The 23,575-nt window shown below is 36.6% G+C and overlaps 3 protein-coding genes across 3 annotated transcripts; 1 reads left to right on the top strand and 2 right to left on the bottom strand.

The window, feature by feature from the left end:
* and2 (actinodin2) lies at positions 1–4,369 on the bottom strand. Its single transcript, XM_084118589.1, has 5 exons — positions 4,274–4,369; positions 3,830–3,912; positions 3,068–3,106; positions 1,590–1,732; positions 1–1,416 (listed from the first exon to the last, which is right to left on the bottom strand). Exons 2-5 carry the CDS (start codon positions 3,891–3,893, stop codon positions 97–99), a joined length of 1,566 nt encoding a protein of 521 aa, XP_083974715.1. The 5' UTR covers positions 3,894–3,912; positions 4,274–4,369; the 3' UTR covers positions 1–96.
* Positions 4,370–6,910: 2,541 nt separating this feature from the next.
* Positions 6,911–20,035, bottom strand: retreg1 (reticulophagy regulator 1). Its single transcript, XM_084120785.1, has 10 exons — positions 19,708–20,035; positions 18,791–18,897; positions 18,665–18,695; positions 15,234–15,275; positions 12,594–12,720; positions 11,925–12,009; positions 11,471–11,593; positions 10,462–10,532; positions 10,196–10,319; positions 6,911–9,379 (listed from the first exon to the last, which is right to left on the bottom strand). The coding sequence occupies exons 1-10, from the start codon at positions 19,944–19,946 to the stop codon at positions 8,922–8,924; spliced, it is 1,407 nt and encodes a 468-aa protein (XP_083976911.1). The 5' UTR covers positions 19,947–20,035; the 3' UTR covers positions 6,911–8,921.
* Positions 20,036–21,630: 1,595 nt separating this feature from the next.
* Positions 21,631–23,370, top strand: rnf182 (ring finger protein 182). The gene has a single exon (XM_084120896.1). The coding sequence runs from the start codon at positions 21,775–21,777 to the stop codon at positions 22,519–22,521; it is 747 nt and encodes a 248-aa protein (XP_083977022.1). The 5' UTR covers positions 21,631–21,774; the 3' UTR covers positions 22,522–23,370.
* The last annotated feature ends 205 nt before the right edge of the window (positions 23,371–23,575 follow it).

Here is a 23,575-nt window from a genome sequence, read left to right as displayed (position 1 = left end):
AGTATCCCTTTAATTTCTTCTTTTGCATAGACCTAAACTTGTGCTAAATTTGTATAAGCATGATTTAATTTGTAAGTTCCGCTCCGTTTTTTCTTCTCATTTCTTGTAGCCACCCATATATTCTCTCAGGAAGTCCTCGAATCGTGGAACTGGATACTCAGGAGCCACATGTTCAGGGAGAGGGTTGCCGTGACCTTGTTCTTGCTGGGCCGGCTCATCTTTGTGTTCTTTACTTGTGGATTCTGCCCTGCGCAGGCGGCAGTTGTAATCGATTTCTGGGTCACAGTCCGGATGGGGCTCAATGATGCCATCTTTGACCGTCTTCGCTGCCTCTGCTTGAGTGGACGGAGGAGCTGCAAACCTCCCACAGTTGGGGTCGTACGGGTGGCAAAATGGTTTAGAACTGGCAGCACTGGCCCTCAGCTCCTGGTTGTCCACCGGGGTGCAGTCTTTATCGTAGAACATGTAGCAGTCATAACCTTCCTTGGTCTTCCCACGGACGCCCAGATGGTGACGGGTCTGCAACTCTGGGAGAACTGGAGGGGGTTTCCTGAGAGCAGCGGCTCCACCCATCAGACAGTATGGATCGTAGCGAGGGTCGCAGGCCAGATTGAGAGGCGCAGGCTCATCTCTTGGAGTATACTCCAAGGCGGGCTTACTGAGTCCAGTTAGCTTGGCAGCTGTAAGGGGGTTGCAGCCCTCTTCAAACAAAGGATTGCAAAACTTCTCTTTTGGGGTTTCCGAATTCTCTGCAGTTTGGGCTGCAGGTGCAACTACATTGGTGACGCAAAGGGGGTCAGTGGCGGGGTTACAGGAGGGGTACAGGTGATACAAACCTGAGGGTGATCTGGCCACCAGCTTGGGCTGGCAGTAAGGATCTTTGGTAGGATCACATCCAAGGTGAGCGTACGAGGGCAGAGGGCCGATCGAGGGCCTGTAGCCATAAGCAGCACGCAGGTGGTACTGCAGACACTCAGTGTCCGAAGGGTTGCAGATACGCAACAGCTCTGCTCTTTGCTCAGCCGGCAGGAAAGGCTCCAGGACCGGAGCGTAGTAGTAGTGAGCCGGTGGGGTTTTCAGAGGCAGAGGGAGTAGATGGGACAGAATCGGAGCAGGGACCTTCACTGGAGCGGGTGAAGGCTCTTCTTCTGCAGCTTTTGGTCTAACAGCATAGAGGCAGTATGGGTCGAGGTAAGGGTTGCACACCGCCACAGAAGCTTGCCTCACAGGAACAGGCATGACAATCTTGGCTTTGGGTTTGCTGGTGGATTCTGCAATGCAGTCTGGGTCGTCGGATTTGGCACAGGCTTTGTAAATTTCGCTCAGGTGCGTGAGGTAATGGTTGTAAGAGCGGCCCTCTTCTACTCTGTGTTTGTTTTGCAGGTAAACTAGGTACATGCGATCCATGTCCTCTACCTTTAGAGGTAATCACACAGAAACAAGATTGGGCTTATTGACTTATACTTGTCGCAATTTTTCTGAAAACATTTTTTCTCTCAAGAAAGTTTACTTATTTAAAATAAATATATTCCATAAAGTCTCAAAAAAGACTGTGACCATGACTTATAATCTCTGCTTTTGTTACTCACTCCCTCCTGGTTGTTGGTCTCCATGAAGTATTTATACCAGCCCCAGAAATCAGGCAGGCTTCTGTAATAAGCAACATTCCTCCTGTTGCGGACCAGCTTCTTCAGTGATGACATGCTGTCTGTCTTCACCTCAGAAACGCCCTCTATAATTGAACCAGCACGACAAAAGCAAGTTTCAACATATAGACGTCTCAATATAATGTATATTGTTTTGTGTGTGTTGTGAAGTTTTTTGCAAATGAAAGGGTTTTTTATGTATGTAGGTCTATACCTATTTTGAATTATAGATTATACTTTTATGGGTGCTTCATTTTTAGGCAAAACTAATGTTGGTTTTACGTAATGGCACGATATAAACTTAAACTACCAGTTAAAAGTTTACACACTTGACTAAATGTACTTTTTCTCATGGTTTTAAAACATTTTTACCTAAAGTCTTAAACACGTTAACACTAAAGGCTTAAACACAGAATTTAAATTGCACCAACAAACGTATTTCTTCATACACTACCATTCAAAAGTTTGGGGTTAGTAAGACATTTTAATGTTTTTGAAAGTCTATAAAAATACAGTAAAAACGTTAATATTTTGTGAAATTTTTAATCTAATTTTTTCAGCATCATTACTTCAGTCTTTAGCGTCACATGATCCTTCAGAAATCATTTTAATATGCTGATTTGGTGCTAAAGAATCCTTTCTTATTATTATAGTTATATTCTGATTAATATTTTTGTGGCTGATGAAACACTCTTTTTTCAGGAATCTTCAAAGTTTTGCATTATTATATTATTTTTAATATTTAATTTTTTATATATATTTTCAGTCTTTACTGTATTGTTTGATTAATTGAATGTGTCCTTGCTTGGTAAAAATATTAATTTCTTTAAAAAATTATACTGACCCCAAACTTTTGAACGGTAGTGTATTTTATAAAATAAGAGTATTATGCTTTAGAGAATATTATATCTTACATATAAGATAGTTTAGATTCATATATTTAAGACATGTATATACAGACATATGTCTGGACGTAATTCCCATAATTCCATTTTTGTTATTTTATAGTTTTGATGACTTCACTATTAATTTAAAATATGAAAAATATTGATAATAAATAATGAGCATAAAAACCTTTTGACTCGCAGTGTACAGGATGAGAAGTATTAATGTGAAAGAGATGAAAATTCATTGTGGTGATTTGATTGCAATCCTTGGATTCTTTGCTTTGTCAGTGTATCACATGACGAATCCATAACTATGACGTGGTAACATTTCTAAATGAATAACTTGAAATGATATATTTAGAAGAAGGATGTTCTAATTCAGAGCCAAGATGAAGAGAAGCTATATATGAAACAATGAACCACTGCATATTTAAGTGTGCAAATTTCATGATTCATGTTTAATGGCTTTATCTCACATTAGAGTATTGATATCACTGCCATTTACAACACAGCTGATAAATAAAAAAAACTCACCGTCTTTATTGCGCCCTACAGGACCAGCATTCAGAAAGTCTGTCACACAATGCAAAAGAAAAAACAGAATTGAACTGTTATGAAACAAATGTCACACCTCTGAAAATAAGGAAAATGCCAACCGAGATCTGACTAATATGCTCCTGCAGGTGCACAGCAGGCACTTTTCCCGTCAGCGAAGGATTTGTCTTATTCTAGCGATTACTGCTCTGGCTTGGCTCTCTGAGAGCACTAAGTGCTTTAAAATGGGGCTTAAACTTCCGGGACCCCCTGCATGTGTACCTGTTAAACTACAAAGAGATTGGGGAACCAGCCCAGAGGCCGCTGTTATAATTACCACTGCTGTAAAATAAAATGAAGGATGTAAAATGTTCTGTACGTGCAACATTACTTGTGGCATATATCTGCACCTCCAGTGGGTCTCTTCAGATGTTTATAGCTCATGGAAAAAAGTACAGTTGGCTGATAATTGCAAGGCCAGCCTTTTCCGCTATATGGAAACTGTTTGTCTTCACAAAAGTGTTTACAAAAAGAGTAGGAATACACAATGCTCATTTGATTTCTTAGAAATTATGTTTGTAAAATACTTTGAAGTTTCTGCAGTTACAGTAACCTAATGTGTTTTGTTTCAGAGCTTTCTTATTCATTTGGTTCATGCTTTCTAATGCTACACTGATTTACGTTTTTACATTATTATGTGAGACGTGAGCTGAAATTGAAAGGATAACAGACTATTTTATTTTGATCAAAATGGATTCTCACCTGACATAAAGACAGTTGCAAGAGCCGTTCCACAGATCATTACAGATAGTGTAAGTCTGGCCATTTTTCTTGATTATTGAGTCCTGAAAACAACAATTATCACTTGAGACATTCCAATATTCAAAACAGAGCTTGACATTGGTTTTTCAATAGTTTATTCTTAAATGATATTGAACTTTTAACTATTTTAACTTTTAAACCATGCATGATTTCTTTAATACGACCAGATATAATTATTTTAAATCTTTATATTAATGCAACACATATTGAATAATAAAACAGATATGACAATCCATATGAGATACTCCAGCAAAACATCTCTTACCAGTAAAATGTAATTTCAGTGGTCTTAACTCGACCTAACATTAATTTAATAAGAGTATTTTGGAAACTCTCACTATCAGTCAGCTGTTTGAGAAAAAGGAACTTGTCAAAAGCATTTACCTGTTCCAGAAGAAATGTTTGAAAATACTCATAAGTTGCTGGTGGGCTCTGAAGGGGCGGACTGAGCTCTTCACACAAACCCCTGCACTCCCCTTCAAACCCTCTGTGGTGGATGGCAACGTTTTTAAGGAGCTCCATGATCATTAAAAACAAAAAGGTATGTCATATGTCAGGAGCTTGCTGTTAGCCTTATTGGGATTGGCTCTTGCAAAATCAGCTCATTGACCAATGAGAGTCCTGTAATTAGGAAGAAAAACAGCAAGATCCAGCTTGGAAGAAAGAGCCGGAGGGATGCAGAAATAATCAAAGATACACCTTTTTTACTGACTGAAAAAAGCCTTCAGAACTGAACCTAGATTTTTTTCCCCATTCTGCCATATAACCAGTTCATGTAGATAATTTAACATAGATCAGTTTATATTTTATGTGGTAACATCTAAATTAGTTTTGTTCTTGGCAAAAATTTAATATGACTAACCTGTTACTACAATGTTACAACAACAAAAATACATTTTGTGGACCAGAAATCGGTATGCAAATTCTACTTAATTGTTTTAATGTGTTTTGTTTTATTTTGTAGTGCATTACAATGAGAATCGATTATAAGACATGTTTGTCACATTAGTAATTTTGTCACCATTTGTCTTTGACAAAGTCAGCACACTATTTGAAAAGATATGCAAAAATATGTACGGGTGAGTTTAGTAGAAGAATTTCTTCTGAACATACATTAATTCTTTTTTTTTTTGCATTTTTTAATAGAACCCTATATACAATTTTGTTAAAACACCTGCATCATCTTCCTCATTCAAGTGGAATGAAGACTTCTAAAGTCTAGATATTCATGGTGAAGCAGAAACTGTGTAATGTAAGCTATTAAAAACCAGACCATTGCTGTTAAAAAAAAACAACTCTCCCCAACAAGCAGATTCCTGTCAGCAGCTTTTTGAAGGTGTTATCTGGCAGTTTCTTCACACTCACTAAAGATTCCACAGGAAAAGCAGAAAGTGTTGACCACTGTCATAAGAAACCAATGGCAACTGAATGCCAGAAGGTTAAAGAAAGCTATAAAAGATCAGAGATTACTGCTTTTTATGACCAGAACATCATAGATCAGAATGATGGCCTGTCAAATATCATTTCATCAGGCGATTCTTTCAATGCAACACAAAAATGTATAGTTGAAGCTACTGTATGTGGCTGCTTTTGACTCAGAAATGACAACTCTGTATAATATATTGTATGCAGTTGAATGTTGAATGGTGTCCACTAAGATCCATTTATCATGATGAAGGGACAGCCGGATCAGCACGTCCAGTTACACATATATAATTACACTTCAGGCTTGCTGCAAACAGGTGTTTTACATAGCACATAAACCTGCAATCCAACCTGGAAGCAGCTGAGCACACAAACATGATATGGCCTCATAATTTCAACATACCACATGTAGAAGAATGCAACGTTCCCTCAGAATTTTAGAACAGCTGGCGCCAGAGAAAACTTTAAAATCACTTAGAAGACCAAAAAAAAAAAAAACTTGCCCTTTGCTGTCATTATCTACCAATATCTACAGACAGGACGAGTGTGGCATGCAAGGTGATAAAACTCTGAGGAGTTGTTTTTTTATTTATTTTTCCCCCAGTTCACCTGCATGTCTCTGTTGAGTTTTACAAGACTTGAGACAAGCCAGTTTTCACTTCTTCCCAGGTAACTCACCTATTTGCCTTAAAGGCCAGAGCACTACTCCTTTCCCTCCACACATAATGGCTCCCAAAAGCATTTAGCTACACAAGTCACTCCTAAAAATGCACAATGTCATTGCATTAGATGCATTTAAAAAAAATTCACATGCTAAAACAATAGATATCTTGTTCAAAACAGTGGGCAGTTTCTGGTTGTCAAACACAGGTCTGTAGTCAATGTGAGGAAATGCATGTTGTTTCTCTGACTGAGATGTAGCCATAATATGCAAAATAACTATTTCTGCCTTGCATTTCCCAAGCAGCAACACGATTTGTAAACAGCATTTTATGAAAACTAAAGACCTTTTTTTTAAAGAACTCAGGCTTGTTTACATGAAAAAATAAATAAAGGAAAAGAAACAAATAGCCAGAAATTATATGTATGACACCATATCATTTACATGCCAGAAATGTGTCATGTATAATTTCATATAGTAAACCACTTGTGGAAATTTCATCGGATCCTGCTATATTTATCGATTTAAATCGATTCAAATAATCTGTTTGTGCAACATATCTGTATTGATATAGATATTGTGATAAGGAAAGTACTAGGCCTGTCTGTGCAGTCAGTCTTTTGTTATGTTTCTCTTTCTCACATTCAGAATAAATTAATATGTGTGTATAGGGACTTTTGTGGCTTGTTTGATTATTATTTTGGCCCTAAGACACAAATCACACCACATTAAGCTACTCACTTCATAAAGAAATGCAGTGGTAGTAAAAATATCTCCTGCTGGGCCTGAACCTTTAAAGGACCACCAGACGCAAAATTATGGAAGAGGTTCTTTTTAATCATTTCAGTATGTTTAGCTATACAGTCACTCACATTGCATTCAGTTAGACACTGTGTTAGTTTACTCTAAATCATGAATGCAATTGAAAACATTGGTGTTGTTCATTTTATCAGCTTTAATCATGAAATGCTTTCATTTTATGCTGTTTGTAGTGTGTACAGCTCATTATAAAATCCCACATAGTGATGTTAGTTACCAAGCATAAATCATTGAAACATTACTTTATTTTGTACTGCTGACTTGAGGAAAGGGTGATGGGTGATATATGGATGGCGTGCTTTACAGGTGGAGTACGAGTAAATCACCTGGTGTCAGATTTATGAGGAGGACCATGCCTCCCCTTTACCTGGTAAACCTGCAAACAGTGAAAATACCAGAGAGAATACATTTATTATCTGGTTAATCATGCATTTGGTGACAACAACCTATACACTGAGTTACAAAAGTCTGAGCTCATTAGTGTTTATTATTGTAATTTAATTAATATAATAGGTTTTCCAAAAATATATGAAGGGGGAAAAGTCCCAGATTATTAATGTGAAATTCGCACCCCATTGTATATGTTTTTGACTCAATTTAGAATCTTTTCTAAGTCATTTCAGATATTTTTCACTCCACCTCATAGAGAAAAAAAGAGAGAAACCACTATCTTTGAATCATGGTTTTAATTACATTCTTGAGATTGTTTATATCTATATTTTGACTATTCTCCTCCGCTCTGACAGACAAACTTGCACAGGCATATAAGGCGATCATATGTGCGTGGCAGCTATCTAGTAGAGATATATAGGAAAAAATTATATATTTAAATTTTAAAAAATGATCAAACTGACACCTGATTAGAGTAATTTTTGGATAGCAGTCATAGTGAGTGGCTAGAAATTCATATTCAGCTACGTTATTATAGAAAGCGGTTGATACATCTCAAAACAAAATTCATAATACATCAGTAGTTTGTTAGAAACACTAAATTTAGATACACACCAAGCACCACACTGTGAACAGAAACAGTCTTGGTTATATGTGTCTCTGTACTTACTTTGATGAAAAGGCAATTATGAATAATGGGTAAATTGACAAAAGACAACGTTCTTTTCAGCAAATAATGATCCTCAAAGAGACAATTTGATTTATATGATTGACTAAAAGTGCAATTGTCTTCTCTCTACATTGTTCTTAGAGATTAAATACATGTCCCATGTTACTTTTGACTGACAATTAACATTAAGGTTCTTTGTATTAAAGAGACAGAAGAAGATATTTTGAAGAATGTTTCAATTGATTTTATCTATAAAATGAAAGTCAACGGAGTCCAAAACAATATTAAACACCACTGATGACAGAATGTTAATTTTTAGGTAAACCATCTTTAAGCACTATTTGATTAATATTTATATGAATATAAAACATAATCTGTTCAACTTTGATGACTAGGCCCATGTGCTCTAGTGCCTAGTTGGTTCACTCTAAAAAAGGTGCAAACCGAAACAAACATGACTATCCATGCAAAGGATTACACTAAGACCACCGGCTTTTCAAAAATCCTTCATAAAAAATACAATAAAAAAAGAAAATTAGAAAACAAAAGATTTCAAATTAAAAAAACATATTCACCACATGTGTACTTCACTTGAAGGTGTTTCTGTCATTTAAGGGCTGTCCTGATTGTCAGTTAGTGGGAGGCCCTTTCTTTTTGGCCATGAAGCTTTTTAAGTTGAATAGAGAAAAATATTTGGCAGCAAAATATGGAGTATCCTGCATCTGCCAGCCTTTTAACAGCTAAACTAATGACATTACTCTGGTCCTTAACCCTCTGGTCATTGGCGGGTTGGAAGTTGACAGGAAACAATGTGAAAATAATTTCCTCAAATGACCAACTGAGATGGAGCTACGCCAAAACCAGCCACTATCGCATTCCCCGTGAAATACACAATTAGCCTCCCTTCCAAAGATTGACTTTGTTTTTATAGCAAAACAACTGAATCACGCCAGCAAAGTTAAACAATGGAATACCTTCATCACTCTGGACCTTGCCCTGTAAACCCGACATTTATCCTCCCACCCACATCCCATCACAGAGGGAAGCCGACGCCCCTCTGAATAAGATCAGTGGCGCCCCAGTAGTTTGGACAGTAAGCCTGAAGAAGGTTGGCTAGGTTTAGACGGATCTGCACGGCTCGCCCGGTCCAGCCCCAGCTCGCCTTCCAGCTGTTCCAGCTCTGATTGGTCCAACAACTCAAAGTCCTCTGCCTCACTGTCTGACTCTTCCTCCAGGGCCTGGACCAGCGCAGGCGCTACCGCCGCCTCCAGGCGTTCCTGCATGGCCGCGGTGACAGCTGCCGTAATTACGTCTCCAGCCAGCCTCTGCACAACCTCCAGGGCCTGGACCACAGGTTCCTCCTCTGACCGTGTGGACCCAACCCTGCTGGGACGGGCTAGAGGGGTGGGCATTCCAATGCTCAGGTCTTCATCGTCCTCTCCGTTTGTCACCAAGCCATTGTCCAGGGAGGGAAACTCTGGCAGTCCACCGGCGAAGACTTCCTCGTCACTTCGCGGGTCTGAGTCTGTGTGAAATACAGCAAATAAATAATAGAGAAAACAATCACATTTTTAAAAACTGAATGCTGAAATTGAAATTTGCATGTATTCACTGGAACATAATTTGTCTAATATCCAATATTCAATGTCTCGAAAACTCTATAAGAGTTAAATTTGATAGTTAATAGTTAAAAATTCTATTAAATTGTTATAGACATGTAATTTCATTAGAACAGTATAATAGATAATACTTAAAGACCAGCTATAACACATGAAGAGTGACTTTCTAAACTAGAGGTCTGGCATACATTTTATTAATAATTATTTATTACTAATTTAATGAGTTAAAATATCTTTATTTTATTATATTTTTAAATATAATGTATTCGTTTTTCAGAAAACAGAAGCAGAGAGTGCTACACGGGTGTCTTTACATAACCACTGGTGGTCATTGGATGAACTGGAGGTAAACATCAAATTATGTAGACGAAATACTCCAAGGCACTCCTGTGGTAAAGTTAACAGCCTTTAATGAACTTGGCTAAATCATTAAAACCAGTTAAAAGTAGCAACACAGCCTTCTTCCGGACCTGTTTTTAAGACAAATGTCTTGAAATACATAATCTGAACAATGTTTTGAGGTGTAGTAACCGTAGTATAAGCGGAATAATTGACTCCGGGCCATTTAATTATTGAAAAATAATGCACATCCGAGGTGTAACGGCCACTACGCTTCACGCCGCATCACCACCTTGGGTGTGCATTATGTTTCTAATAATTTGACGGCCCGTCGTCATTTATTCCTTACTTCATACATTTCTGTAAAAGATAAGGGAGCTTACCCTCAGAGTTCTCTGTCTGAGGTGTGTTTCCCTCTGAAAGGTTGAAAGTGCCATTGTCTGTCCACGTTACTTCAGAGACCTCTGTGTCTGATATAGACAGCTCTTTGCACACAGTGGAGTCCATCTGTAATAGATCTCTCAATATCAGCTCACACATAAACAGGAAATGGACATAGTTATGTATAACATATTATTGCCATAACATGAAACCCTCCGAGTCTTCAGTGGCACATGATAAGCATGGGTGTGAGTGACAGTGCACTGACCTTGGGGAAAAGTGCGGACAGATCTGCTTCAATGCTCTCTCTCTCGGCTTGTGACTGGAGTATCCTTTTCTCTGGAGCAGGGAAGTAATTTGAAGAACGCAATTCAGAAATGACTTTAAATTAGTACTGACAAATCGATTAATCACGATTTATCACATATAAAAGTTTGTAAATATACTACATATTTTTGTGTGTGTGTGTGTGTGTGTGTGTGTGTACATATATTTATATATATATATATCGATATGTATATAAATCAATTTGACAGCACTATTTAAATATTTCATTTAAACAGAAAAGAATCAATAAAATACTTCAGCGTAGTTGAAAAAAAATATATTGTGCTATGTTTTATATGTTTATTACTGTAACACTCTGTTAGCTTAGCAACATGCTAATGCCAAACTCCATTGAACTCAATTATAACAAGTGCTATATTTGTGGTGCAGGGAGATGCTCCAAACCGATCCAAATCGGTTACTTATGAGTTTCCATGCAGTATATTAGTATTCCAATACTTATATTAGTATTATTTAAATACTATTATAGTATTTATTAATATTTTGTCATTTGAGTTTTTGCTCAATATTTATATGTAGCTTTAATTTGTTTTTATTTCAATTTTAGGATTAATGATTTTAGAACTTCAACTTATTTTATTTCAGTTAGTTGCCAAGGGAACATTACCAATTTTATGATCAACTTAACAAGTTTTTTAAGATTTGAAACTAATATTTATATTTTATTTCAGCTTTATTTAAATGAACAATAATTAAATAATTTTTAATAGCTTTTAATTTTAGTTAACAATAACAGTTTCCATGAAGGCCGCCATGCCGCCTACATGGCTCATAGGTTTTGAAACAGAGCTATAGCCTTTCTAGTAAAATAAAGTCTAGTTAAGATGCCTGTGAGGCAGCATTATGCTGGTGGTGACGAGCTATACTGGAAATAATGTAAAATTCAGAAATGTAAAGACATTTTGTGTGTGAATGTATTTGAGACTAACCATGATTCTCCTTGATTTTCTTAAGAAACTCGCCCACTCCAAAGTCCAGTTTCTGCAGAACTGGTTCCAACCACATCCCAAACTCATGTGACGACACCAAAGGCCAGAGAAAAATGCCCAGCACTGCAGTAAACAGATGTACAAACTATTAATGTAGGTGTCACACTTACCAGTGTTTCTGAACCTGCTGACTGCTAGGAAGAAAGAGAAACCAGAGACTGAGTGAGAATGTCGTCCTGGTTACATTACTAGGAATCCACTATCACATGACAAACGGACTGTTGGATGTTCTCCAGGTAAATGGAGGTTCTCGGGTGTTCTCGAGGTTGTCCGCTCTACTTAGCCATGACGCATGGTTACAATCACTTGAACATAAACTTAAGTGAAAAGGTATGACAAAAAACTATTGGTTGTCTTTTTTTGTGTATGTAGGCAGCTCTAACTTACCACTTACCTAAGATGTATGAAATAACAACCCCTGGAATGTAACGTCCAAGTATTGCCAGAAAAGTACACATACTGCACACCAGCAGACAGAACTGCAATGACACACAAATTCACAATGTCTCAGTTCACTGCAAATGGATAGACATGAAATATGTATGGAAAGTTAATATAACCTGTGATGTGACATACTTTGAAAAATTAAAGTATTATTTAAAAAAAAAAACGACAGGTACAAAAACAGAAAAACAGGTACAAAAACAAAAACAGGTCACTGAGGCGGTACCCTTTGTACCCAAAGAGTGCATATTAGTACCTAAATGGTACATATTGGAACCTTTTTAAAGGGTATTGTCCCAGTGACAGCTTTTGTAAAAAAAAATCTGAATGTATTAACAAATATAAATATTAAATCAAATGAAATTTTATATTAAATCATAATATTATTATTTATTGATACTGATTAATATGAATTATTAATAATAATATGAATTACTATAAGACCACTGTAACTAAGACCATTAAAATAAAGAAATTAAGACAAAATGGGGAAAATGTAGAAGAAGCTGAGACTTGTTACATGATACCCAAGATACAGTTTTCCTTATACATTTATACAATCTTGATGTGGGTGTAAAAAAGAATGTGTTATGCGTCATCTACTCAAATCCATCCATACCTTGCCTGGATTCTGCTGCTTAAAAGAGGAAGTCTCCTCAATGAACAGCTTGAGGCTTGTCCAGAAGTCTGTGAATGGAGATTCTGATCCAGACTTGCCCTCCTGGACAGAATCAATGACCTCCCAGCTACAATTAAAAGACCATTGACAGATGATCATTAATGCTCAACCAAAAGTAAAGACTGACCCTTTCTGAAAAAAGCACTTAATTAATTAATTCATTAAATAATTTAAACAATTTACATTTCTTTTCATTATCACTGCATTTCTGTTAAACATATATACTGCAACATACATATACACAAATATATATATTTGTAGTGGCCTCTCAACCTCTGAAACTATGTAATATGACATGCCTATACAGAATGTTTAAATCCATGTTTTGGAAGATGGAAATGATTAAATAATAATAAAGATTAATTTAGACCTTAGTCCTTAAGGCTTAGTCATGTCAATCAGATGAAAAACATGTGATGCTGCACAATCTGAACATATAAAGGTGACATAAATAAGCTACAGTTTTTCCACACTGATTAGATCACAGTCAATGTCTCAATTTTACAAAATCAGGTCTTTAATAAACAGATTACATTAGCTATTCAGTGCGTATGCTTTTGAAGACATAATCTAGCACTATTGGAGTGAACGCTGCATGTGTGAAATAGTTCACAGTCTGAGTGATGATTGCAGACATGTACAAAAGGATTCTTCTCACTTTTAGCTACAATAGGTTCATGAGATATCTGAAATGTAGTCGACCTAAAAAAGATTTTTATATATTTTTTATATATTTATATATGATGATATATAAATTGATTTATATACGAGATAATTATTGCACATTGAAATGCTTTTCGATTTGAGGGTTCACCTTATGTTGCCATTCATAGATTCTGATTTTTGGGTCCTTAACTGACAGATTACATTAACAAACATATCATTAATCACATAAAAATGACTATTTACACATTAATGATTCTTTCAGTCTGCTGGGGTCAAAGTTAAACACTTTGATGACATTAAATCACATTTGAAATTATATAGAAAGTTTACATTTAGTTAGTTTCAATTCTTTAAAGCTAATAATAACATCTGGTAAAATGTCTAGCAAATATTTCTTTGGTCAAACATTTGGCTTTCAATGAATTAGTATGACTTTTAGAACAGGGCATCTGAGAATTTCTTGGCACTAAATAAGCGTCTATTAACAGGCAGCCTGTTAATGCCTTTGATCTCTGGTTATGCGCCCTTACTCTTGTCCCCTCACAGCTGACGCTCTATATTTCCCATGACCAAAACAAACCAAACAACGCCACCTAGAGTAGGTAAATGTGTTGAAAGTTTTTAAACTGATCGACCCCAAATGTTAGCAAAAATATGCTATAACCCAAGCAATTAGGCTGCCTCCTACAGATCAGCTCGAGCTGTGTTTCCTCCAAAAGGTCATAAACCTGTCACCTCCAACATTGCAGAGACATGTTTCCCCACCGGAGGTTTCCTATTAAACAGGGCGCATGGGGTGCATGTGACTATGAGGCAACAGAGCTCACATTAGCATTTCACCATCGACCATGTGGCAGATACAAGCCAATGTGCCAGAGAAAGTGCAGCTCAGGCTTGCCAAACCCAGAACAGAGCTGACGACTGGAGACCAATGAGGTCTAATACTCACATGACACTTGTAAAAGTGTGAAGACATTTCATAAGATAACATCTTTTGTTACATCTTTCCAGAAATCTGGTTGTTGACTGACGCCATGTGGTGTTTGATAGTTAACACTATTTGAAATCATACTGCATGCATGGTATGTTTGCCACTGGTAAATATGTTGCTAAATAGGCTATTATTATGTGAAAACCAAAAAAGTGAACATTTGCTGTCTCAAGCGAGTCTTAAATCTTTTAAATCCAAAGAAAATGTGTAGAAAAGCCTCTAATGTCTCTGCAAATGCCAACAACAGGTGACTCTGGATTCTGAAAACCTAACTGCTGGACTAGCTGACTCCCATGCTAATCGCTAAAACAACACAGAAAGCTACTTGTCTGACACTCAAACAGGCCCGGTGACAGGGCACTAAAATAGCCTAAAACAAACAGCTGAGGAATGGCAGTTAAAATCCAGTGCCTCTTAATTTGTAAAATAAGGGCAGCAGAAACACAGGCATTGCCAATTGCAGTATTTTAACAATGCTATTAGCCTCTCTGTGGGTTTGTCCACTTAAACCTCATCACACATGACTGACAGGTTCCATTGCAGTGCAATACCTCTGCAGTCCTTGTGACAATCAACATGAAATTCCCCCTAGCAAATGTTCCAAAACAAGGGTCACCATGGAGACCGCATGACCCCTGATGCATCTGATACATGACTGACATTTATAAAAATTATAGATTATAAAAATCTAAGTGCAATATAAGTAAGATTAAAGCAAAGTTCTTCAAAGACAAGTATTACTTGATTAATATAACACTTAAAAAAAAATAAAAAAAAAAGACAAGCTATACATTCAAGTTATCAGAGATATAAGACTAGCCACTTGAAGGTATAACACACATAACACTAATGCTTAGTATTCAAAGTTAACAACCACTCTGTCTAGTTTGTACCAGTTTCTTCAATACAGTTTTTAATTTTACCTCAGTGCTGATCCATGGTCTTCAGCAGTCATCTCAAAAGCTCTAGGTTTCAACATAAAAAGCCTTCAGAAGGTAAGTCAGAAGGTGAGTGTGTCAGTGATAAGTTCCAGAGTTCAGACAGAGTCACAAATGAAGTGTCTCATGAAGCCACACAAGCTAGTGTTTATGTTGATCAAGGCCTGAGCTTCACTATTTCAACCAGTCAGGTCTAAAAATACCAGTCACATAGCATTCCACAAGCAGGCATCATACAGACAACGCTGGGGCATGAACACACACACGTACAAACACTGCATATAATACCCCCTTAATACCCCCTCTTCACAGAATGAGACCCTCTAAAGGGTATTTTGAATAACACTGAAAAATGATCTCCATACAGGTACTTACTTGGGTATCATTTTTACTGGAAAGCTACTTCTTGACGTCACAAAAATGATATCTTCTTCCCATTGATTTATGATAATCTTATTTATGAATTAATTACATTGAAAATATAGCTACATTTTATGTAAATACTATATACTGGTATAAAATTATACAATTGATTAATTATTTATATTTTCCCACAAATATTCATTTGGGGCAGGTGGTCACACTTTTATTGTTTTTGTTCATTATTTACATGTTTTAAATGGTATAAAATGAACTTTTTCACAAATTTTCATTTGGGGCAAGTTGTCATGTTTTTTTCTTTCTATTATTCACATGTGTTTTGAAAGGTATAAAATGTATTAATTAAGATATTTATTGGCCAAATTTTTTTTCCTTTTTTTTTTTTCTCCTGAAAAGCCTATAATAGGATGTGTTCCATCAGGCCAGCTTACCCCACAGCATGTGCCAGTACCATTTTCCATGGTAAATAATGGTGGATATGTTCAAAAACTTTTTTTTGTAAGACTTCAAGATCTATGTACAGAAACTGACAGTAGAAAATGAACATTCACAGAGAAATATTCAGTGGAATAAAGTGTGAAACCTTCCCCCGTTTCCCCTTTATATACAGATAGTAACAGTCTTTTTTATTATTTATATCACTTCTATATTTATCTTATTATAGTTTGGTCATTTGACTGTGATGAAAGCAACGTGACTGGTCAGTTGGTCAGCCAACAGCTAATAACAGTAATGTAACCATCACTCAGTCTTCCTCCAATGGGCAGCTGAGTCTCTAACCACACCCTTTGTTAGTTAGTATACTGTGATGTGATTGGCTGGTTAGGACATTCCCATTTCCTCCCAATAAGAATGGTGAGGAAATGCAAGAAAGGATTACCATCACTCCTGGATGCACAACTGGCTGTGTCATTCTACTCAACTTGCCATGCACAGGCACGCAAAAGTCTGTAACATAAACTCAAGTTTCACAACATGACATGCCTCCACTGGACAAAACAACCCACACTAGAGCATACGTCACAATACAGATAAACAAAGCTGAAGATGACAAATATTAGTACAAATTATTGTGAATATGTGAATCTAGTAACAATAACAAAAAGTAACTAAATTCATATTACTAAACTTCTGTTGGAATATAAAAAGACAAAAAAGACTTTTCTTAAAGCTCTTAATGTGAAACTACACTAATCACACATTAAATGTCATGTTAACGTCTATGAAAATACATCACTGTAAAAAAATCATCTTTAAAAAAAATCTTGCCTAGTTGCATTATGTAATGAGTTTGTAATTGGTTAAGCTATTTTGATGAGTTAAAGTAATTGAAAAACATTTTGTCATGACATATTGATCTATCAATTCTTACAGAAATACATAAAGTAGAGCACAATATAAAGTGCTTTGATCCCATAGCTATTGGGTGGGGGGACAGGGGGCAAAGAGGTCAGTGTGAAGATCCGGGCGAAGACAACTGTTGAAACAGGACTCAAATAAACAGCAGCCGGCAGAAATGAACAAACTGAGGCAATCCAGCAGCTGTTGGTCAAGTACTCGAGGTTTTAATGAGGCCCGCCTCACATAAACACCACACTGACGATTACTGCACTGGCATCTCACCCGCTGGAGCACAATGGTGCCATTGCATTTGTTTTCACCATAAGCATGCAAACAATGACAGAGCAAGTCCGGTCAGAGTACAGCATGGCGCAACCCGGATTAAAATAATGGAAAGCCCAAGGCCAATGATAAGCAGTATTGGATAAATTCATCAAGCCTTCCACTAATCCAATACTTTAACAAATTTAGGCTGACTTTTCAATGTTCTCATATGCAAAGATTTGATGAAAATATTGATTATATAATGTTTGTTGACTTGGACACTCTTCAAACTAACTCATGGTATATGAAAAAGGTCAACAGTGTCGAGTGTTGCTATGTTTCGAGTGGGTCAGGAGTACTTTGTTAAATTTCTTAATTAGTCTTGATCACACAACAGCGCTGATATCACTAAGCTCACATGACAGGCTTTATGGATTGCTGTATGTCAACAATAATGCCAATAAGAGTCATAGGACACCCTCTAGTGGTTACAGGCTGGACTGTAGCTGATGAATGGGACATTTTTAAAACACCTTATACATTTGTGCCATTTCAGATGCAAGTTAAGTTTTTATTTAAAAATATGTAAACTGTGGTTCAAAGGTTTAGGGTTAGTGTTAAAAAAAAGAAGAAGAGGTAACACTTTAACTAATGTTAACAAATGAAACCTTATTGTAATGTATTAACTAACATGAACTAACTATGATCAAAATATTTGTTACAGTATTTATTAATCTTTGTTAAAATTAGTTAATAAAAATACAGCTGTTCTTTGTTTGTTCATGTTAGTTCACAATGCATTAACTAATGTTAACAAATACAACTTTTGATTTTAATAATGTATTAGTAAATGCTGAAATTAACAAAGATTAATAAATGCTGTAGAAGTACAGTTCATTATTAGTTCATGTTAACTCATCTAGTTAACGAATGTTAACTAATTAAACCTTATTGTAAAGTGTTACCAAAAAATAAATTAATACTAAATTAATATTCAGGACACATTAAATTGATCAAAAGTTATTTATAATGTTACAAAAGTAATTTAAAATAAAGGCTGTTCTTTTGAACATTCTGTCCTGTACATATTACACATCCTAAAAATGTGTATCAGGGCTTCCAGAAGAATATAAATATTACGGTTTTCAACATTGATCATAAATTTCAGCTTTGCCTTTACAGGAATAAAAATACTAATTTTATTTTAAAATATATTAAAATAGAAAACAGCTATTTGAACTTCTAATAATAATTCACAATATTTCTGTTTTTACTGTATTTTTGACCCAATAAATGCAGCCACGGTGAGTGTAGGAGACGTCTTTCAAAAACATTCAAAAACTTTGAACAATTGTGTATATTAGGTCAGAATTTGAAACTCGTTCTTTAGCTGCATGATTGAAGTATAGGTGTGCATGCTCTAAATTTACCTGGTTGTCATACTCTTCCATAGAGCAGCTCCTAGAAAGAGGAAAATAAACATCAGTCGAATTTTGCTTCCATTCTTATGAGTAAAGTGACACGTTAGAGCATTATGGGACGAAACAAACTCACACCTCTTGATCTGGAAAGAGCCACATCTCTCATTAGCTGTATCACCACTAAGAGAGCTACACACATGGAGATAAGGCTGAACACTCGACAGGGACTGAGGGAAACAAACCTGCATGGAAAAAATAAACAGAAACAGGTTTCCTATCTATAAACACATGCAGTGTTATAGTCAACAGATATCTATCACGTAGGCTATGTACAGTGATATTGTTTATTTTAAGATAAATTCTGTGAGATTATCTAAATCTAATATCTGTCATCATACCTTTAACATTAAACAATTATAATGTTAATCGAACATTAAACAATTATAGTAGCCTACACACTCATGTTATTATTTAGCCTATGTTTATAAGTTACCTCTTATGTAAAATCATGTGCTTTGAGGGTGAAACTAATTCCAAAAGGAACAACAAATTACTACTTATACAGTCATTAACCCAGATACACTATTTATCCACATTCCACAACAAGATTTCTTTAAATCTAATGTAAGCAATGTATCCATTGACAGCCTTTGTACATGCAGGGAAATGCAAATACAATTTTGAATTGAAATTTCTTCAAATATGTATTTATGTTATGCAAAGGAAACAATAGCACAAAAGATAGGCCTACAATACTGGCACTGTACTTATGGCAATGAAACTGAAGTAAAAATCATTGCAAACACAGATACAGAGAAACTGGTCAAGGGAGAATGCCTTAAGCAAAAACATTGTTAGGCCTGCTGATTTAATTCGATTAAATGCAGTGCATTGGAAAGCAATAAAGACTGACCCATATTAATTAATGCAACATTTTTTCACTCCAACATAATGAGAATATGTGAAATTTGCATTCATGCATTCTGCATTCAAGTGATATAATAAAAATAGCCTGTGTGAATAAGGAAAATACGCTGCGTCATGTGTCTCACCAAAACGCTATATTTGTAGTTACGAAGAAAGCAGAAGTCCATAATGGTCTATTCCAGTTAATCAGCTTTGATATTCGACACGGATAATTGCCCGCAGGGTATCGGACTCCGGAAGGTTGCTCTTCCTCTTTCTCCGCCATCTCTCCTCCTCCACCTGAGTTGAGTGGTCTGGAAGCTCTCTTGCCCACCGGCTCCACCTCTGAAGCATCCGGGCTGTCGCATCCACCCTGATTAGCCATAGCAAACGAACGCGAGCCCGCTCCCCGCTCCTCACGCGCACTGCCGGCTGATATTTATTTTGTTGTTGTTTAGTCGCTGACGTCACTCAGAGGCAGCCCCGGATTTCTGTTGGGAACTCTTACGTCATCGTTAAATCAGCTGCGTGACTTACACCTGCTCTAGGTTGCCTATGCATCCGGCTTATTGCTCGAAATTAAGCCAAATTAACGTTTTTCTTGATTTCATTCATATTACATGGAAATAATGCATGGTCTTCTTCTTCTTCTTCTTCTTCTTCTTCTTCTTCTTCTTCTTCTTCTTCATCATCATTATCATCACCAGCCACCATTCTAAAGCTTTGAAAAATATTTCTTCTTTATACCTGTGCAACTTTCCGGTCGAAAAAGGAAAAATATTTCTTCTAAAATACAAAATATGAATGAGCTCTATAAACTCTTTAACCACTAGGGCGCAGTGTACATTACTGTAAATTGCTTATAGAAGGAGTTAGCCACTTACAGTGGAAATATAAAAATAATAATAATCTAAAAATAGCCTATAAAATGCTATAAAATTATTATTATTAATGTCTAAAAAATGTTTAAGTCATTTCAACAAAAGTTGAAAACTGCTCAACTTATTTTGATGAGTTAAAGCAATGTAAAAACACAGGTTGTCAACTTATTTATTTATTTTATTTATTTTTTACATACTTAATCTGTCATTGGTTAAAACTTAACATAATTGACAGCTGCTAACACTGATGACATTCATACACGATTTTATCTTGGCTGTAAGGTGAGAGATAATTTTAACACTAGAGAAAATGTTTGTCTGAAAGGTCTTTAAAATATGTTATTGCACTATGTAGAACACAGATGAATAATGTTCTTGACTTGTCAGAATGATCAAATCTTAGTAAAAATTATTTTTGTTTAAACACGTATTATTCCTGACAGCCTTAAATAACTAGTGCCATATTAAAGCACAAACTACATTAATAAGTAGCAGTTATATTATTTTTAGCTGGGCACTTATTGGGCACTGAGTCCCTTTGTGACCTCGCTAGTCACATAAAGGGCTTGTGCTCTAGTCCAATAAATCAGAATATAGCAAAGTATGTGTTTTTATTTATATTACATATATATATGTATATATGTGTGTGTGTGTGTGTGTGTAGAGAGAGAGAGAGAGAGAGAGAGAGAGAGGAAATGTCAATCAAATGTCAGTGAATTCTCATTGCACATGATCAATTCTCAGAAATACCTGACGTTGAGAGACAGGCTCAGTGAACAGCAATGACCTAATTTCATATGTCGCACAGTGAACTGTACTGCTGACCTGGCTGGTATTCAAAATTACAATTTGAAACAAGTTTAAAATAAGTTTAAAATGGTTTATATTTTTGTTTATTCTGAACATATAGTCATTTCAGACAAATAGCTTCCTTTTTTGGAATAGTGTTGCATTGAGCAAGCAAAATCAGCACTGTGTACCAGAAAGTGTGGAGCCACTAATTGGACTGAATTTCAGTGGCAACAAAAGCCCTGGCTAGAAAATTCCAGCCCTGGTTTTACAGGGCCTGCTTTGTTGCTCTAGTGTTTGTTCTCTACTGCTGTGTTAACAGTTATCTTTTCGGTAGTGGCCTCCCCACCCTTCCACACAGTGCATGAAAGGTTCCTCAGCACAAACCCGTCCAGAGCCTCTCTGGCACAGTGAAGGCAATGCCCCGTTCTGCATAGGACACCATCCAGACACCAGGACTGACCCAGCAGCTGCCTCGCAACCATGTTCCCACACAGCTTTGATTACAACCAGCCGATGAGAAAACGTTGAGAGGTAGGAGACATGATGGGACAGCTCCCGGAGGATGTGGAGGGTTGCTTCACCACAGAGGAACTGGAATGCAAGATCTGCTACTGTGCATACAGCCTGTCAAGTCGACGGCCCAAGGTCCTCGAGTGCTGCCATTGTCTGTGTGCCAAGTGCCTTGCAAAAATCCTCGATTTAGGCGAATCCTCTCCCAACGCAGTGGTCTGTCCATTCTGCCGCTACATCACGGACCTTCCCAGAGAAGCCGTGGATAGTCTACCAGATGAGTATAACCTGGTGTCAGCGCTGCTGTCCGTCCAGGCACGGAAGCATCAGAACCTGAATGAATCCCAAGGTGAGATTCTTCTCAGTCCCAGATGCCTCAACTCCCTGGTGGGACACTCTGCTTCAGCTTCCCCCACCTCGATTCGTTCCAATTACGTGGTGATCACCATTATGGAGCCTCGGCAGGAGTCTGCTATTCCAGCTCCGGGGAGGGATTACCGCTCTTCTAGCCTGGACTCAATGGCCTCTGTTACCAATAGATGGACAGTGTGGAACTGTGCGGCCCTGTTGTGCCAGACCTCAGCGCGTGTCCTGGTCTGGCTGCTGGGGCTTCTGTACTTCAGCTCACTGCCTCTAGGGGTCTACCTGCTTATCATGCAGCATACCACAACAGGGGTGTTGATGGTCAGTCTGGTACCTGTCAGTCTTCTCATTGTTATGGTGTACGGCCTTTGCCAGTGCTTGTGTCGTGAGTTTTGGGACTGTGTGCCACCATAATGACCAAAGCAATAAGTGTAACTGTTATATTTGATGACTGGATGTGCTAATGGTCCTGTCGGTTCGTGGAAACTAGTGAATTCTCCTGCTCATGGATAAACAATTTAGGCTACAGTGAACTGAAAATACAAACAATAAAAGTGCACAGATTTAATTTAGCATCATACAAATCAAAGTCATATTAGAATACTTAATACTGGTATCCACATCAACAATATATTCACCGTATATCTGTATATAATTGTTGAATGTGCCTTTTCCAGGAGTGGCTGAAATGGTCAGTTCAATAACTCTATAGGCTTACTGATGTACATTTTCTTTGTAAGAATAATTAACATACAATATTTTTTTTAAATATGCAAGTCATTGGGTGTTTGCAATATAACATATCATATACTGAATCATGGGTAGGCCACATATTTTAATAGTGAATTAGTTTGACGTTGCCATTTTTCATTTGGAACAGAAATGCATGTGAAGAATGAAGAAACTAACATGCATATGTTTTTACACTTTGTGACAAATGTATGAATGAAACATTAATGTATATCACAAGAATGTTGGAGAATGCACTTTATACAGTTTGTATTTTACATCCCGAATCAAATGGCAAAACCAAGACGTCAGATGCAGCTTTCATTACATGTGTGAGCTGTTAAAAAAAAAAAAATCAAAACATCAGATCATGATAAATGATTACATTCCACTTTTTACACATGCATTTGTTTGGGAAAGACTATTAGTCACATATTTTGTATGTAAATATATTTTATATTCTGTTTTGTAAAACTTTTGATGCTGCCCCAACTAGATTAAATGCACTTACACTGTTTAACCACAAATCTTTTGGACTGTAAAATAAATAAATACAAAAATAAAAATAAAAATATTTTTTTTTATTGTTAATTTATGTGGTATGGTCAATGAAGTAGCCTACTTTATGTAAAATAAAGAAGAACTGATTTTGTGAGGTTATGTAGCCTATGTTTAGCGGCACATTAGGCTATAGTTAAAATAATATATTATTTAATGAAAAATAAAAAAGCAGGAATAT

The sequence above is a fragment of the Abramis brama genome (genome assembly GCF_963993115.1).
Source record: "Abramis brama genome assembly, chromosome: 7".
NCBI classification, from domain to species: Eukaryota; Metazoa; Chordata; class Actinopteri; order Cypriniformes; family Leuciscidae; genus Abramis; species Abramis brama.
This window is presented reverse-complemented; position numbering and strand designations above follow the sequence as displayed.

What these genes read in the sequence shown, in the direction of transcription:
- rnf182 (XM_084120896.1), top strand. Translation starts at nt 21,775, where the DNA reads ATGATGGGACAGCTCCCGGAGGATGTGGAGGGTTGCTTCACCACAGAG.
- and2 (XM_084118589.1), bottom strand. Translation starts at nt 3,893, where the DNA reads ATGGCCAGACTTACACTATCTGTAATGATCTGTGGAACGGCTCTTGCA. An exon ending in TGCAACTGTCTTTATGTCAG is followed by an intron (nt 3,107 to 3,829) that starts GTGAGAATCCAT and finishes ATTGTGTGACAG; the next exon opens with ACTTTCTGAATGCTGGTCCT. An exon ending in AGACCAACAACCAGGAGGGA is followed by an intron (nt 1,417 to 1,589) that starts GTGAGTAACAAA and finishes TTACCTCTAAAG; the next exon opens with GTAGAGGACATGGATCGCAT.
- retreg1 (XM_084120785.1), bottom strand. Translation starts at nt 19,946, where the DNA reads ATGGCTAATCAGGGTGGATGCGACAGCCCGGATGCTTCAGAGGTGGAG. An exon ending in TGGAAGAGTATGACAACCAG is followed by an intron (nt 15,276 to 18,664) that starts GTAAATTTAGAG and finishes GTTGAAACCTAG; the next exon opens with AGCTTTTGAGATGACTGCTG. An exon ending in TCAGACAGAGAACTCTGAGG is followed by an intron (nt 9,380 to 10,195) that starts GTAAGCTCCCTT and finishes TATTTCACACAG; the next exon opens with ACTCAGACCCGCGAAGTGAC.